General features: G+C 36.5%; 1 protein-coding gene across 5 annotated transcripts in view; it reads right to left on the bottom strand.

Moving 5' to 3' along the window:
* septin9a (septin 9a) overlaps positions 1-19,591 on the bottom strand; it is an 84,601-nt gene that overhangs the window by 11,419 nt on the left and 53,591 nt on the right. For all 5 annotated transcript variants that reach the window (XM_016533372.1, XM_016533373.1, XM_016533376.1 and 2 more), the window contains 3 exons: positions 6,191-6,379; positions 1,080-1,208; positions 790-871 (listed from right to left, as the gene is read on the bottom strand). In XM_016533372.1, coding sequence (XP_016388858.1) covers positions 790-871; positions 1,080-1,208; positions 6,191-6,379 — 400 coding nt within the window. The remainder of the gene's footprint in view (positions 1-789; positions 872-1,079; positions 1,209-6,190; positions 6,380-19,591) is intronic.

Raw genomic sequence — 19,591 nt, 5'->3', positions numbered from 1 at the left:
ATTTCAAGGATTTGCCACTGATGATTCAAACGCGGGTTTTGGGCAGTGTGGATTAACGTTAGCACTTGTTGTTTGTCATTTCTCTGATCACAAATGCAGACAGGGTTTTATGTTTACGCGACGCAATGCAACGCAACGCGTAAAACGACAGTATAAGTCATTATAATCAGTAATTATGTCCCCACTGGATGCAACAAATGCCTCGTTTGTAATGGGTTTTAATGTTTATGTCTCGTCGCTCCGGCCGGACGGCATCATCACAATATGGTGAGGGGCGTAACATTTCCGTCACATGCATGAGGTATTCGGCCAATCATAACGCAATGGGTAGCTGGCCAATCAGAGCACACCTCGCTTTTTCAGACTGATGAGCTTTGTAAAAATCGACGCGTTTCAGAAAGGCGGGGCATAGCGGAGAAACAATAATGTACAGTATGTGGAAAATAATGTTTTTGAACCTTAAACCGCATAAACACATTTCATTACACCAAATACACAAAATACTGTTCTTTTTAGCAGCATCATATGACCCCTTTAACACTATATTGATCTCTCAGGATTTTCCAGTCAATAAAGTGTTGATCAGGATCACTTTGATGGTTGTTATTTTGGAGAGTTTGATTGCTGTTCTTCAAGCATGGCTTCACAGATGGGCGCAGAGCGTGCCCAGAACAACTATACCGGCCAACACTCACAGAACTGCTTTAGATTGTCATTTATATTTCACAGAAGAGAACCTGACTGAACTAAGCGCATTTTAGACCATATCAAAACTGGAGTCTACTTTACCAATTCTCGTTGTTGATCTGGTCGCCAAACCCTGGTGTGTCTATGACTGTCAGCTTCATTCGAACTCCTTTCTCCTCGATATCTGTGTAAAAGATGGCCGACAGTATTAAAACTAACGCACACAATAAAGCATGTCAACTTAAGCTTGAGGAAATTAAGATTTTATTGAATTCTAGTGAATTCTAGTCTCTTTGAACTCAAGATCATTATGGGTGATGGCCATGCATGAATGTATAAATGACACATTTTATTAAAAATGACAGAAAATGGGTCTAGATGTGCAGCTTTACCATGACTGATGGACTTGATCTCGATGGTTTTGGGAATCTTTTCCTCAGCCGTGCCCAGGAAAGACTTGCGGCTCACCTTAGACTTGAAGAGCGTGTTCATCAGTGTGGACTTCCCTAAACCACTCTGACCTGTACACATGTACAACAATCATATCAACATAAGATTGGAATACACTACAGTAATTCTGCCCAGATCTAGATGAGTCAATGCTAGTTGCTGAAAAGTTTTCAGATTTATGTCAGTCAGAATTGACAGACTTCACAGTGTATGATGGGAACAGACTCTGATTTTTTTTTACTTCAGACTTTGATTTGATTCAGTTGGAGGAAAACAAACATGTTTGATATTTTTAGCCAATTTTATAACACAATGTTTTCATTTGTTAATTTGTCTCCCAGCAACGAGGCGCGTTTCTGCTCAAGATTGATGTGTTAAGAACAACTTGAAAGTCTGGGAGTCTGTGATTCTTGATCGTCTAGTGTATGATGCACAGTTTTTTGTTACAGTCGGAAAGTGTATGATGGCCAGTATTTTAAAATCTGTTCAGATTTTAAAAGTCATGTAGTGTATTATTCCAACCCTAAGACGGATGCATGAGAGCACAGACTGTGATAAAAGAATATTCACTTCAGGGGTTAAAATGGCACTAGCATTTGATGAATTACTGATCTTTAATGACAAAGTGAAAACATATCTATACAAAAGTATCTAAAATAATTACATTTGGCAAACTCGATTAAATATCCCTTTGAGTATATCAGTAAATCAATCATTAAGAAACAGAAGAAAGAGCATGGCAGAGCTGTAAATCTTCTCCAAAAACTGAGACTAATGAGACTCTGAAAAGAGTTCAGCTTCAGTGGCTGAGACAGCTTTATGGGAGAGTGGCAAAGAGAAGCCACTGTTCAAAAATGTCACATGGCATCTCGGCTACAGAGTGCCAGAAGGCATGTGGGAGACTCTGCAGCCAGCTGGAAGAAGCTTCTATGGTTTCCTAAGACCAAAATTGAGCCATTTTTTGGCTGTCAGACTAAACACCCCGTTTGGAGCTAGCCAAATACTGTCCATCATCACAAACACACCGTCCCCACTGTGAAGTGCGGTGGTGGCGACATCATTGGATGAAAGAAGATGCCTGCACATTAACACAAAGCTACAGTACATAATAATGGCTTATAAACAACATTAATGAGCCAAGTCAGAGTCTAGATCTCAATCCAATTGAGAATTTATAGTTGGACGTCTATATTGACTAATACTTATGCATATATTTTTTGTTTTTAATAAATGCAATCAATATTAACAAATTTGTAGAATTTTTCATTTAGACATGAAACAATGTACATTTACATTACACAGAAGATATTTTTTATACAAAACAAGACTTACAATTGAGCCAATAATATTAATTAGTAAAAATTTCCAAGTTTAAATTAGAATCTATATTAGTACACAAGCTAGAGCAAAGGTAAAATGCAGGAAAGAGAGGACATTTTTATCTTATTTTTAAATAAATAGTTGCATTATTTATTTGATCACTGCCAAAAAGACGAAATAAATCAATGTAAAACAACAAAACATGAAAACTTCGAAGAATGTTGAATACTGTTTATATGCCCTTCTTCATTCACAGATCACGAGTGATGCTTCCACTCGAGCTGTCCTGAGGTTGGAATGAAACTATAATTTCATTGGCTCTTGCTAACAGGAGCTTGTGTTTAGCTGTGGTTTTCTTCAACCTCGCTAGCTCACATCCGTCAGCCTTGGTCTCATCACACTGTAGTAATGAGGGCCTGCTCCTTTCTGCACGGAGCAGGGCTGCTAATTCTCTCTCTCTAAACACCCTGTCATCCAATCCCACCGCTGACATTGGATTCAGATGTGCCTTGCTGCCTTCCTTTCCCTGTATACTGCCTATAAAGGCAGCACTTTTCAACTTTCTGACACTTGCATTAGGAAAATGTGATGGAATGAGAGACAGGAGTCAGAATAAACGGGCTGCAGCTGGGAACGGGCGAGGATTGGCTCTCTCAGCTCTGACTGGGTTAAGTCAACAGCAGGTTTGGCCACAATGACCCAGAGAGCCACATGTGAGAAACCAGCTGCAGTACAGGTTCATTTTGCTGTCTTCAATGGAGCTCGTAATTATTTCCTCTTGTAAACACTACATAAATCATTCGAGGTTTAATACAGGGACTGACTCCTCTGGGATGCTAATGCTGAAATGGAAAAATACCACCAGGTGATGCCCTAAACATTTTGCCCTATCACATTACTCAAAACACACATCGTTCCCTAATTTACATTCTTATTTCCTCATTCCAAACTCCACTTGTCTCAAGTTATTAACCCATTTTCACAAGCAAACTGTAAGACTTCAGCAACTTAATTTCAAAAGTTAAGCAACAGAATTCTCTAAACTCAAACTGGATGTTTGCCTGTTCACATTTTTTTTTAATGTGGCCAATATCAGATTTCAGTGTGAGCTGATTACGATCCTGAACTGACTCTTATGCACAAAAGAACAATAAGAAAGATGGCACACAGCGTGCTGTCATACGGAGGAAAATATGAAGTCCACTGAAATCAGTGTTTATGCATTTGTTTATAAAGTGCCGCCGAAGCCAGCGAATTCATGCACATGAAAAAAATAGGATGCAGGTGAGGATGTTGGAAAAGTAAGCAATGTTTTTTCTAATTCTCACTCAAGCTTTGCTTATATAAAACTCTGTCACTGCAATACTTATACTTCACTGTCCTTCCACCGACCACCATCACGACTGTCTTCCATATTAACTGAAAAATCAAAGAACTACCGAATATGTAGTAGAATATGTAAAATCAACGCAGAATTGTGACAAATGTCAATCTAGAGTGACTTAAGTCATATGAATTACGATATGACCATTCAGACTGCGGTTGCATCGCAAAACATTGGACGTATTTAGTAGATTTATTTAGCATTTAGTTAGATTTAGTACCACATTTAGAATGACCCAAAGCAGAATAGGAAAACCACAGTGGTGCTCATACATTCTTGAGAAAATGTGAAAATCTACTTTTCAAACATGTCATAGATCGGCGCCGATAGTCTCATGGTTAGTGCACTGACATACAGCAAAACTGCGCTCATGGCGACCCAAGTTTGATTCCTGTCTCAATTTCCTTTGCCAATCCCGCTCCCCTCTCTCCACCCAATGCTTTCATGTCATCTCTCTACTGTCCTATCCTAACAAAAAGGCATAAAAGCCCATAAAAATAACTTTCAGATATGTCAAAAAATCATATGCATAATATTTTTTCCTCATACCAGTTAAATGGAAACTGCAGCCGATTCTAAAGATTTCACTGTTTGTGTCAATCACAGTGCTGATTGCATTCTCAATGCTGAAACAAATACTAACCCCTAACCGCGCGTTTCCCCCCTTAGCTCGATTCGTTTGGGCATATGTGAACACGGCAATCGCGCTCGGATCCACACCAAAACAATCGGTCCGAGATCGCCTGAACGAGGTGGTCTCGGACAGATTGAAAACGAACTCTGGAGCGGTTCGGTTGTAATGAGAAAGCAATCCGATCTAACGGACCAACGAACCAGGCTATATCACAATGTATAATGGGTAATTACGTAAGTTCCGTGAAAAACATTAGCTTTGTTGTTTTGCTAATACTTCAAAATAAACCTGTGAATGTCTGTGGATGAGTACGCCATTCAAAATCAAAGTACACTTTTTAATTTTATAATGCCGTTTTATTGCTCTTCTTCCTAGTACGTGCATTTTAAAAATGTTTTCCCGATGAATCCTGGACTCCTGCTCAAAATTATAAATTAATATAATGACAGCTACAAAAAACAACAACAATAAGCCCGCGATGCTGTTGTCGTTCCATCCTGACGGATGACGGCCCTGACAGCTAAGTGGAATCCCGGAAAATAAACCGTGGAACTTTGACCAATGAGATCGCACGTGACTTGTATTAACAAATTTGGTCCATTTAGAAACTTTGCTGTGTGAAAGCGAACCGCAGCAAGAATAAAAAGCAACATTGTAATCATTTTAATCCCTGTTTTGGAACAAAGCAATCGATCTACAGGTGTGAAAGCACCCTCAGTTTAAGTTTTTAAACTTAAGATAGAATTGGTAGCCCATCCTGATTGACAGCATTACTGTTTGTCACTCTGAACTAGCTGAATTCATGAAGTTTGAACTTTTCTTGACAGGTGACTATGTGAGTGAGTAGACCAATGAAATTTGCTGCGAGCGTGATTTGCAAAAACAACACAAGAGTCATACCACTGCACATCAAACCATCATCTCAAAGTACAAATATTTCAGTCTCCTAAAGTATGTGGCATGTCAAGTATTGCTGACTATTACCATTTCTGAGAATGTACTGTAAGCTAACACTAAATAACACATTCAGTGCACTAGAACAATTATGTAATCATTGAATATGTCAGTTCATGAATGTCAGTTTAATTACAGTAGGTTTTATTCTTCGTCTTCTGAAGATGTGAATGTAATTAAACTCATTAACAGACTAATGCATCTAACAGACTAAAAACAGAAACTGCAACAGATATGCAACCTTACGAGCCTAAAGATAAAACATGAACAAGCGCACACAGGAACACACTAACATGTAAGAACGAACATAAAAATGCATATGGAATAACACAGCCTGACTGGTGGCATTTAATTGAGCACTGCTTATGAAAGCCTGCGTGTAATTGCCACACGTAGGTGTGTGGTTGGAAGTGTTATGGAAAATTGAAGCCTTGATTACCATAAGATTGTTTTATTAAAGGTTGAAAAATTAAATGGTTCTCTACAATTATAATTTATGGCACTTTCACTTCATTTTTTTAAAAACAGTTTCACCAAATGCCTAAATTACAGAGTATTTTTTATAGCAAGGCTATTACTGAAATGACCAATGTGGGGGGAAAAAAATGACACAAAATCTGATTAAAATACAATTTTATATTTTAAAATGTCTGAAAATCTGAAATAAAGCTACTGGGTTATAAGAAAAAAGAAGTGCAAACATTTAATAGAAACGTATCTGACTGATTTCTCAGAGATCAATGCTTGAAATGTTGACTCACCCACTACCATGATGTTGAGCTCAAAGCCCTGTTTCATGGCCTTCCTCCTCATCTGCTCCAGGATGGCATCAATGCCCACATAGCTGAAGTCGACGCTGGGCTTCTCCAGGCACATGGCTGGGGGCATCTCTGGCATAACAGTCTCTGCCATGATGCTACTGCTGCTGTAGCTGGAAATGACCTCTGACCCTGCAAACATGAAGAGAAGACGCAATGAGGGGCCATATATCATGGGGTATTTTGTTTTAACGCTCATATGCACTCAACAGCATTACACTGCAGGGTATTTTATAAGCTGTTACAGACACTCTTGGAGAGAATGTGCTTCTACACAACTGGAAAACAGACATAATAAACAGGGGACTCTTTTCCAGCCTGGAGCCAGCTAGCACATTTTTACTTCTCGATTTAAATACATATCCATTTATTTGAGGTGCATTATTGGGCCAAACATTTTTTCATCTCTCTTCGAATGCATCCATCATGTGAAAGAGCCCCTCTCCAAATCATCTACTGACATTATTTAGAGTACAACAATCTCATGAGTCATGACCCCTCGAAGATCAGGTTGGGATCACATTACATTACGCCGAAAGCCAAGCCGCATTGTGTCTGGAATATGATCGGATCTCTGAAACCACATGGAACAGATTTTGACCACATTTAAATGAGGGTGTAAATGCATATGCATTGTCGTTCAGCTACGAAAGTAATGTGTAACAAGGTTGCACTGATAAATCAATCACGTCACCATGACGGACTGAGAAATGTGAGAAATGACTTGGAATCTCATTTCTTATCTTTTCTGAGGGGTTGAAATGAAAGGAAATGCAAGGCATGGCAGAAAGTATTTTGAATGCATTCTTTCAACATTTTTAAAGTTCCGTAAATTACAGAAATGCTTCAGTTAAATGCAACCCGAATTCAAGTGCGACAAGAACGATCAGTTTTCCACCCAATCATGCTGCAGACACACTGGAAAAAAATATCCACACATTATCTGAATGAGAAATGCTCATCAACTCCAGGTCTAAAAGGCACCATGACAGTTGCTAAACTAGGCCTCAATATATACATTTTAAGCCAAAAGCATTTGACTTTATTTACAATTCAAAAGGCATTTTTTCTTCCATACAACAAGATTGTGTTACATGTGACTTCACAAGAACTAGATAAGAAATACCTGACATTTAAAACAGAAGCTTCCACCAGCCTCCTTCATGATACAAAGACAGGAACCACTTCCTTTGTGTGAGAAACACCCATAATCAGTGATAAGACACTCATGTAGTGATGATAACACTGTGGTAGCAGAGAAAATTCAGGCTAAACAACACAAGATGTTTGTACAACTTTCTTTTAGGCAGAAGATGCAAACATAAGTCAGTGGAGCCCCATCTCAAAGCCTGCGGCCCCATAGATGAGCGGGTCTTTCCAGCAGACAAAGCAGTTAAAAATTCCTCAAGTCAGTAACCTGACCCACTGGCAGCTCTCAGGGCTCGGTACAGTTATTCAGAAAGCCTATCGGCTTCTCTTCACCCTGACGGCGTCAAGCCAACAAACCCACAGCCACTGGATTCCTAGCTTCACAAAAGACCCGCTCTTCCCTAGAGACTCTCCAATGTTATATTACATTACAGGTACGGCAGGGCAACCGACAGCACAGAAACTTGTTCTGAATAGTAATTGATACATTTAGAATGTGTGTTCACAGTTGACAGGGTGACAAGACTGAACCAGTGTGTAGAAAGAGATGTTTATGTCTCACCTTGACTGTGACGAGGTGATGAGAGAGAGGAGGACATCCGTCTCTTCTGACACAGAGAACAGACATGCAACTATTCAAGTTATTTGGAAAAGTATGTGCAATAATATCACCGTCATTTGATGATCACATTGATGCACAGATATTAAAATTGTGTTCAATTACCATAAATGTCAGATATAAGAATTTTATACTGTTTTTTTCTCTACAAATAATGTCTAAAATAAAACAAATAAACATAAATACAAAAAAAACAATAAAAACTAAAATATTGATATAAATATATTTTGAAATAAAATACTAAAAACTAAAATGAATAATAACCAATAAATGCCGGATATTAAAATCATACACTATTTCGTCTACATTTATAATGTCCAAACACCTAATTAAAAGTCTAAATAAAACAAATAAATATAAATAGTTTAAAAACACTGAAAACTAAAATACTGATGCACAGATATTAAAATGTGGTCCAATAACCTATAAATGTCAGATATTAAAATGGCACACTATTGTCTAAATAAATAAATAAATAGGCTACTGTCTAAATATGTAGCCAAAACAAATAAAATTATACAATAAAGCATGATACACAGGGCATAAATTCTGTCCAATATCAGTTTCCAAAATTGTGTACTATTTTGTCTATATAAATACATGTCTAAATACATATAATTATTAAAATAAAATCAATGGCTTTAAGTTCTACAATTGAATTGGAGCATTCAAAACATTAAAAGATAACATTAAATAACCAACATGAAGAGATACTTGGGGGAAAAAAACTCTAATATTGGGAGATAAATGATATGGTACCACTCACTAAATTGTTCTATTCAGTGTCTTTAGTCAAATACTTCCATGTACAAATATGCTGACAGGATTGCACTCTGAGCTTCCTTTTGTTAGCATAGTCTGGAAACACAAACCCGTAAAGCCAGGAGGAACAACTAAAACACCCTTCCAGCATGGAAAAAGGCTCCTAACAACACTCTTACTCTTACCTGAATGAGGAGTGACTCCTCCTGTGTTCAGACAGCTGATCTAGCTCCTTCTGCTCTGATTAAGTATTCTGAGAACAGATGGCAGGCATGTGGTAACAACACTTTTCCTATGAAGAAGGCTGTATGAATAGAGTGTCATATTGCCCTTACACTGTTTATACTGCAGTTACACTGCAGCCGGTGAGGAGACACACCTAGCTTCCACCTCTAATGACCAACAGACCACTTCCTCAGTTCGTTTAAAACCATTCGCATCCCCTCCTACTCTACATTCAGCCAGGTCAAGGCAGGAATCACCTTCATTCCACTTCTTGGCATCCGTCCCAACATCCTCCTCCTGGGTAAATACAAAGTGATGAATGCAGAGAGTGAAAGAGGACTTTGGTGGTGGACTTTACAATGAAAAGGTCATCTCTAGCCTCTTTTTTTTTTTTTACCATTGTCAACAGAGGTTAAGCTGAGGTAAAGCAGCATCAAAATGGCCCATGCTGACTTTGGCCAAAGCCACTGTATTGTCAGTAAGCATAAATGTCCAATACAAAAAACCTCCCTCAATGGGAACAGAAGACAAACAGTTCCAGTACCAGAACAGTATTTAGCCCTATTCCTGACTCAATCTAAGATCTAAGAGCCTAATCTAAAGACTTCTCACACATTTACACCACAGAAAAGTTCTGGGCCAGAGAAATCGGCTCCACATCGGCTCCTAAAACTTCAAACCAGAAACCACAAACATTAAAAAATAGATACACACATCCTGTCCTTAAATCTGTCATTTTAAATATATGGTATATACTGTATGTAAATTATATATATATACACACACACACACATACATATATATATATATATATATGCAAATTTCACATGTTAGTACTGAATAAATTTCATTTTACAATACCGTTCAAAGGTTTGGGCTCTTATGTCCACCAAGGCTGCAATTATTTGACCAAAAATATAGTAAAGACAGTAACAATAGTAAGGACCTATTCTCACTATTAACTAGTTGCTTATTAGCAAGCATATTACTAGCATATTGGCTGTTTATTAGTCATTATAAAGCATATATTAATGCCATATTCTGCATGACCATATTTTAGATCTTTTAAACCTACCAAATACCTAAATTTAACAACTATATTACTAACTATTAATAAGCAGCAAACTAAGAGTTTATTTAGTGAAACCTCTTAGTTAATAGTGAATAAGTGTTTCCTATTCTAAAGTGTTCCCATACAGACAGTAATATTGTGAAATTAAAAAGTAAAATAATAAAAATAATAAATATTTTAAAATATAATTAAACAAATGTTATATATTTATATAGTTAAAATATAATTAAATTCTGTGATGGAAAATACAAATTTTCAGCATCATTACTCCAGTCTTCAGTGTCACATGATTTTTCAGAAATCATTCTAATTACTGATTTGGCGCTCAAGAAACATCTATCAATTTTAAAAACAGCACTGCTCACTATTTTTGTGAAAATGGAAATACATTTTATTTCAGGATTCTTTGATAAACGGAAAGCTTAAAAGAACAGCATTTAATTAAAATAGAAATCTTTTTTTTAACATCATAAATGTCTTTACCGTCTCTTTTGATCAATTTAATGCATCCTTGTTGAACAAAACAAAAAAGTAGCTTGCAACTGCATAAAGATGCTGAATCAAATGATGTGTTGGGCTACATGTTTAAATATGTTGATGAGATATTTTTATTTGGTTCAGAGTGCAGCTAGTATCTACAAATGGGATATTCTAGAATGCAGTTCTCGCTGCCCTAAGGGTGATTTGGAGGAGATCCTCTTTGGCTCACAGTAATGTCCGGCATCTTAATACCCTCAATCAAGGAGAGTGCTTTATAATAGCTGGAGGTCTCTAGAAAGCCCACCTGTATTGACGAAGTAATCTACAAACAGCACAAAGCCTGATCAAACACAAACATTGGGCTGTTTTTGCCTCACTGAACACACTTAAGTCAAGCAATTTAAAACCTTTTTTTCACTTACTTTTTCCCCTACAGAGAAGAACTTATCATCAAGGATTTCTTGGCAATGTACTAGAAGTTCTTCAGAACTGTGTTTTGTAGAAATATTTGCCTGTGACACATTTTTGTGCCCATCTGTTCTTGGATCAGCTTCAGCATCTAATGGAATAAACCCATCAGCCATCACTATGAAACATATTGAAAGTGTATAAACTCCCTGACAACAGACAGAGTCACAACAGAGGAAAAAAGCTTACCAACGTATCTATGATTTCCCTTCATCCAGGACCACGTGCAATGTCTTTCCTGAGTGATACTGTGCAACTCAGAAAAGTAAACTGACCCCACGGCCTGTCATACAGAATGGAAATCCTTGCCTGTAAAAGGAACTGTGAAGCAGGTGCTTGCGCACAATCAGAGTGGCCCCATAAATCTCCAGTATCATTAGCCTGAGCGTTACAAACTTGCCAAATTAGCAAAACAGCTGGAAGACATTAAAATCCCATTATAAGAGAGCAAAAAACCCACTAAATTAAGGCTAAGATGGAATATTAGAACCTGCTTGTGTAGATTATGTCCCAACAGAAATTTATTAGACAAACTAACCTTCAGTGCCTGGTTGCAACAAACCCATAAAGTCCTAATTCTCCCCTCAATTCTTAATTATAATATTATGGGTATTATCACTACGGGGTTTCTTAACTTATAGGCTCTGTGCAAACAGCTGCAGTAATTTAAAGGAACATTTTACTTGTTATCATTCACACACCTTCATGTAAATCAGAACCGATTTGACTTGCATATGACAAGCAATTCTAATAAATGATCATGTGAATTTCCAAGCATCATAAAAGACACAAAAGCACCATAAAGTAAAAAAGTGCATAAGACTTGTGTATTACATAAAAGTCATCTATAGAGATATAAAGCTCAGTCTAAGGAACTGGCTGATATTTATTTATATAAAAATCTGTTAAAGATCGCAACACTTTATTTTAAGGACATATTCTCACTATTAACTAGTCGCTTATTAGCAAGCATATATTGGCTGTTTATTAGTAATTATAAAGCACATATTAGTGTCTTATTCTGCATGACCATATTTTAGATCCCTTAAACCTACCCAATACCTAAACTTAACAACTACCTTACTAACTATTAATAAGCAGCAAATTAGGAGTTTATTGAGGGAAAACTCTTAGATAATAGTGAATAGGCTATGTGTTCCCAATTCTAAAGTGTTACCAGAAAGACAGTAATATTGTGAAATTAAAAAGTAAAACAATAAAGGGATAAATAATTAAAAAAACTATTAAATAAATGTTATATTTTAATATATTTTAAACTATAATTAAATAATGTGATGGCAAATACAAATTATTTACTCCAGTCTTCAGTAGAGATGGGCGATATCTTATCATTTGCGATATACCGGTAAAAATTCTCCCCACGATAAGAATTAGTCTTCCCGTGATAATAATGATAAAGTCTAGTTGTTGCCATATTTCTGTGTGCGACTGTGTGGAGTTGTAAAAATAGGAAAGATAATACTTTTCTCTAAAGAAACAGGATTCCCTAAATTATCGTCATTGATATCGTTATCGCAATAAATATCATAAATTATCGTGATACATTTTAAAGCCCATATCGCCCATCCCTAGTCTTCAGTGTCACATGATCCTTCAGAAATCATTCTAATTTGCTTGTGTATTAAACAAAGGTCATCTGAAGCCATATAAAGCTCAGTCTGAGGAACTGGCTGATACTTATTTATATAAAAATCTATGTTAAAAAAAATTGGCGCACACACACACATATACATACATACACGCATATATACACACACTACCGGTCAAAAGTTTGGGATCAGAACGATTTTTAATGTTTTTTACAGGAGTTTCTTATGCTCATCAAGGCTGCATTTATTTGATCAAAAATACAGGAAAAAATTTATTGTATATGTATTTTTGATCAAATAAATGCAGCCTTGATGAGCATAAGAAACTTTACATTACAAGTCTTACTGATCCCAAACTTTTGAATGGTAGTGTATATGTGTGTATGTATATATATATGTATACATACATATACACAGTACATACACACACACATACATACATATATAGGACTGGGTATTGTTCAAAATTTTTCGATATCGATACCGATACCTTGACTTCGATACCGGTTCCTGAACGATACTTTTTTCGATACCAATTTTATGAAATCAATTTTAACAAGATTACATTATCTAAAAAAAAAACTTTGGTTTTATTTTTCAGCTTGTTGATGTTTATACAAACTCAAAGACTCATCTCCTGAGCCACTGCACAAAGGAACAAAATGTAACCAACACAAATCATATAGTTTATATAGTTTCAATAAAGCTCAAATAGTCTTCAGTTTACACATCTGTTAGGCTACATTTACACTAGTTAGTGTTCGTTTTAAAACGCATAGCTCAGACAGAATCATGATTTCTATTTATTTTCCACTGATATACTGATGATTTCCCTTCACTATTAATATAATAGACCTAATATTACCACCCAAGCAAACAAAAATATTTCTTAATCAGTGGAAACCGATACAGTGTTTTCTATCGGAATAAGCGCTTGCGTTCAGTCAATAAAAATCGAATAGTTCTTAATTTGTTTGAGAACTGAGAAAGACCATACCATATAGTCGTGGCCACATAACCACCATCGGGAGTGCGCCCTACATATACACACATATATATATATATATATATATATATATATATGCAAACATAGACAATTTCTTTTGTATTTTAAAGAAGAAAACCAACCTGACAGTGAATAAATGATGATGTTTCTAATTTTCAGATTAACACATTAAAAATGTAAAAAGGCACTTTAATAACTCAAGATCAAAGGCCGTAGTGAAAATGCATGCAATCCTCTCTCATTCCTGTGAGTCATCACTAAGTGAACTGCTATGACAGACACGGTGTCGACTGACAGGTTTGGGGGCCTCCACCGCTAACAGACTCCATGCCTGAGGAGATAACAGTTAGACGGGCCAACTGAACACTGAAACTCCCGCAGAGAAAAACAACGTGGGTGAGAGGAGAGGTGAGCACACAGTCCTATGGCTGATAGCAGTTTCCTGGATTGGAGAATGTTGGAACCCCGAGACTTGTTTTTAACCAACATGGGATCCATACAAATAACAAATCTGTTTCCAAGCCATCATCAGAACAGCATTTTACATTTTTGACGTAATGAGAACCAAATCACAGTTCTTGCCATTACAAACAACACAAGCAGCTATTATCATCAACAGTGAAAATCCAACTACGGTTTATATTATGTTATTTTTTAAATTAGCCTTTTGCATAACACAATGATTTGTTAAAAACAATCCAACAAGACCCCAAGATCTCAACAGACAAAAACAAAACTTTCCATCAGAAATCGAGAGTTGGACGGTATTAGTCGCGCTCTGTTTTCAATTACCGGCAAAAAACATCTTTCTTCTAACGCTGTCAAATCTCCAAGCATTCAATAGCTTTGTAAATGGATGCCAGCAAAAAGAGTTCGAAGAGAGGAAGTCAGACTGAACGACTGATTTATTCCTCCCAGCCTGAGGTAAAGGTTGCAAATCACGGACTGTGTCCGTGGTGGGACACTGGTAAAGCGGTCCCAGAGGATTTGAAAGAGCATACGGAGGAAGAAACGGTCTCATCTCAGACTAAGCGGAGTCCACAGTGCTCAGATCAAGCTGTGAGACCATATTTCATGAATTAGCAGCAACTTCCTGTTTGGGTCATCTGTAAAGAAAGGCATCTTTACAAGCACAAGTGGTCTTCTAACTATCAAGACTAACCGATTATTTAGCCAAAGAGGATTAACACAGTAATGTTAGTAGGGAAAATTCTGTTTAATACTGATAAGCTGATAATTATTTTCATGTTAACAGCTGATCTAAAATTATACACTATTTATACTAGTCAACATAAATTAAAAATATACTTGTATTCTCGAGAATGCATTAAATTGTTCAAAAGTGACAGTAAAAGACATTTATAATGTTACATAAGATCGTTTCATTTTTTTTTAAATGAGGTATTTTAAATTGTAATATTATTTCACAATATTACTGATTTTACTAAATAAATGCAGCCTTGGTGAGCATAAGAAACTTCTTTCCAAAAAAAGAGAGAAAAGAATAATGTACTGACCCCAAACTTTTTAACAGTAGTGTATATCCAATACTGAGCCATACAGATTAATTTAAAATATCTAATATATGTTGATAACCAATATAGTACAAATACGTGGTGCATCTCTAATCTTTGTAGCCTTAATTAAAGCACCAGTATGATTTGTCAGAATCAAGCAGCCACTTGAACGTGTAAAAGATATAACTTAACTTCAGCTGATAAGACATTTCCTGTGAGCTCTGGAAAAATGGTCACAAACTCATTCAATATGTCTGTTCTTCTCCTTACACATTCCCCAACATGATTACAAGAAAAAAAAATATGGCAAGATGATTCATAAATCTTGTCTTCTACACTATATTTTTGTCAAATGGTACCATTACCATTTCAAAGATTGCGGGGGGAAAAACGCCATTACTCAGGGGAGCCATCACTTTGCCAAAACCTTTACTTCTCAGAAGTAAATGATTCCAGATAAAAAAAAAACACTAAGTACTGCCTGGAATATGCCCGAGGATATGCAATATACAACGAGATGCATACAATTATATGAACGATTATGATTAAGCTCCGGAAAACTACAAAAGACTCACAGAGGCAAGATTCAACCGGTTAGAGAGTTACAGAATGATTCAAGCAAGGTCAGAGTGGGAAGATCAACAACTCGAGAGAGAGAGAGAGAGAGAGAGAGAGAGAGAGAGAGCTTCCTCTGGTTTACCCTTGTTGGATTCAACCGGTTAGAGAGTTACAGAATGATTCAAGCAAGGTCAGAGTGGGAAGATCAACAACTCGAGAGAGAGAGAGAGAGAGAGAGAGAGAGAGAGAGACAAAAGGAGAGAGGGAATAAGCAAACTGTGGCCTCCCACAGAGAGCAGTTCAATGCAGAAGGGAAATTGCTGTTAACTCTACACAAACACAGTGTTAGCCCACAGAGTGTTGGGCCGGAGAGGATGACCTCTGATGCTTGGGGTTGTAAAAGCAGATGGAGTCATGCACACAATGGAAAAACGTCTGGAAGTGAGGGATATTGTACTCGCAAACTGGCAAAGGACAGCAGAAGTGCGAGTGAGCGATAAGGACAGTGTGAAAAACAATATGGAACAGGAAACATTCCGAAACGGTATGCTCATCCACGTTTACATTTGAAGAAACTGGAATGAAAATAAATGTGACTTGGCTAACAAGCTCACCAACTCCTAATGTTGCATTTAATATTTTGGCAGTCAGGAACATTAATACGCATAGTATTAATGTTCCTGACTGCCAAAATATTAAATGCGCAAAGAGGAAATGTTCTGCCAACAAGCTTTTAGTCGAAATGAAGTCATGAGCCACCTCAAGATATGAGCCACCTGTACAGCATAGCTGGAGTGATAGGACCTCTGGAAATCTGTCATGATCCAACGGTAGTCTTGAGGGGCTAAAGTGTATCTGTGGAATGACCGGAATGAACTTTGAAAGATGGATCATGGATCTGACCTCAAGGTGAGAGCGCCGGATTTGACGACAACCAGAAGAAACACAACATCTGGGAATCGAGGCAAAGCTAATACAGCACAGTGACATCACTTCTATGATGTGGAAGATCAGTGAAGATCACATGAGAGATCAGATGAGAGATAAAACGTGAGCGATTCCTCAGCAGGCTTCAGTTCTCAGGTAAACATGAATTCCTGTTGCAAAAGGGCCTTTTACAATCACTATCAGTTCTTCAGAAATAGGTTCAAATTGAGATTCCTGCACGCCATCTGTATTGAGATAAATGAACACATTCACTTAGCTCAGTCATATGATTGTCCAAATATGCCCAGAAACCATCTTGAGTTGTTGATCCTTGAAATAAGTGATCAAGTACAGTAAAACCACCAGACAATACTTCAACGTGAACAGACCAGAAAAGCAAACTACTGTTTATGAACAAATGAATGTTTACTTATGCTTAAATAGCCTAAGGCGACATTTAATGTTTATGTTGAAAGTTACTTGAATAATTTACAATTATAATGATGGTAAACAGGATTCAGTTGTTCACAGGAACAAGAATGACCACTGAAAGAATTATAAAGAATAATAACTGAAAGAATAATTACAGTTGGGAGTAGGGATGTAACGATTCACTCAACTCACGATTCGATTCACGATTTTGATTTCACGATTTTTTAATTTTTTTACAAAATGAGATTTAAGACAAATTATAAATTAAATGTGTCCTTTTATTATTGCTTGGACAAAATGCTGCACATTTCTTTGTGAAATTGAAATATAACACTATAATAATATACTAATATAGCACTTGCATATTTCTGCTCTTTTGTTGGTTTTGATTGCTTTTATTGTCCTCATTTGTAAGTTGCTAGCACTTGTATATTATTGCTCTTTTGTTGGTTTTGATTGCTTCTATTGTCCTCATTTGTTAGTCGCCTTGGATAAAAGCGTTTGCTAAATAACAAAATTTAAATATAATGTAAATGTAAATAACAAAACTAAATTGAAATTTTAAAACAAGCCCCAAATCAAATACATAAGTAACACAAATAAAATAAATTTCTTCATATAAACAAACTAAGGCTTTGTCTGTGCTCTTTCCATTTAAAATTAGAGGCAATCATTTCCAAACAATGATATAATTATGTTTAATAATCATTAAACATAATAATAATCATTATCCAAACAAAGATGCTGCATACATGCAACATGAGCAGTTTTTAATCTAAATTAGATTGTATAATTTTGAAATTTGAAGCAAAAACAGAATGGTTTGACTTAAGTTTTATGAAACTATGCATAAAAATATCTGCATGAAACACAACAGATTCACTCTCTGCCAGCAGGTGGCGCTTAAAGCATTTCCTTGGTTTCCGCTGTAAACAAAGCAGAGCTGAACTTATGAACTTTAATATGCATTATACAGAGGCAAGATGAAAAGAAAAAATACCATCTAAACTTTTCTAAAGACAGTAAGTTCCCCTCAGACATGCATTCATATAAACTCCTACCCCTAAATGAATCGCGATTTGTTTAGCATCTCAACCGATTTGAATCGTCACATATTTGAATCGATTTTCAACCGGCTCACGGTTAATCGTTACATACCTAGTTGGGAGGCATGAATATCATTTCTTACCATCCGTTAAATCTAGACATTCCCCAATACTTTGCATTGCAAATCAGTACTGGTTATACAGGTGTGATGACAGACACTAGCAGTGCCAATGAAAGCATGTTTGTGATAACCTCATGTGCCAGGCAGGTGTTTATGACACTTAACCGGCACGGCTCTCTTCACCACAGAAGGTACAGGGTGACCACGCTCCATTGCTGCCAAAGACCAAAGGGTTTAATGCTAGCAGACATATACAGGAAAGCAGAAACACACACACCACGAATATTCCCAACAAAGCCAATTATAGAAAACATTTCCATCCCGCAAGAATCCTTCTAAAAGTCCTGTGGAGTTTTCAGTGGGAGTGGGCTGAAACCCGCAGAGGTCTGCTGCTCTGGGTTTGGGAGAGTATGAGTATGTCGACTGTATAAATAGAGAAAGGGCAGCGAGGAGTTTGAGATGACTCATCAAAATGAGGAGATTCTCCCAAACGAGGAACGAAATGTGCTGTAGAAGTGCTTTCACTTTGTTAGCAGTGAACACCTCTGGCTCTCAATACATCTAACAGTCTCTGACATGCTCCGAATGGCCACCTACAATGAGACATACAGAGTGCGCTAATGATTCTTGGCCTAAACTATTTATTTTTTGTGTTAGTGACTTTATTTCATATTAAGCTATGGCTGTATATCAAACCTGTTGACAACAGAATCAAATGCTGACTTTGCTGTTACTCTTCCCATATTTTAACACCTCAACAAATGGTGACAAGTCTGTGAAAGTGTCATTGGTAGCAACTGTAATAGGCTGAAGTAAATGGATGAGAATAACAGTTTTTTTCCACACAGAAACAAACAGATAATGACACAGAAATGACCAGGATGGAGAGGAAGAGAGTGTGTGGTTTTCTTCCTGGTCCCCTGCAAGATGTGGGCAGGCATATAAATGAGTATAAACAGTATAATATATTTTTCAGAAAATGAAGTGTGTTTTTAGGATTTTTAGAAGTTTTTTGCATTGTGATACTACATATTTCTTTGAGTCAATTAAGCAAATTTACCCAATTTCTCATTATTGTAATGTTTTAACAGGAATTTAAAAAAAAGATATATATATATATATATATATATTAGTGCTGTCAATCGATAATTTTTTTTTTACTAATTAATCGCACTTTTTTGAAATTAATCGCGATTAATCCCACCTAACATTAAAGTTTTTAAATATACTTTTATATTGCAATAATAAAAGGAACATAAAGACAGTATATATTTTTTTAATATTTGTTTAATGGCATATATTTTTTATGACTGAAGGCCAGTATCAATGATACCAATACTGATTTCTCTAT

The sequence above is a fragment of the Sinocyclocheilus rhinocerous genome, unplaced genomic scaffold (genome assembly GCF_001515625.1).
Source record: "Sinocyclocheilus rhinocerous isolate Xijiao unplaced genomic scaffold, SAMN03320098_v1.1 scaffold485, whole genome shotgun sequence".
In the NCBI taxonomy this organism is placed as follows: domain Eukaryota; kingdom Metazoa; phylum Chordata; class Actinopteri; order Cypriniformes; family Cyprinidae; genus Sinocyclocheilus; species Sinocyclocheilus rhinocerous.
This window is presented reverse-complemented; position numbering and strand designations above follow the sequence as displayed.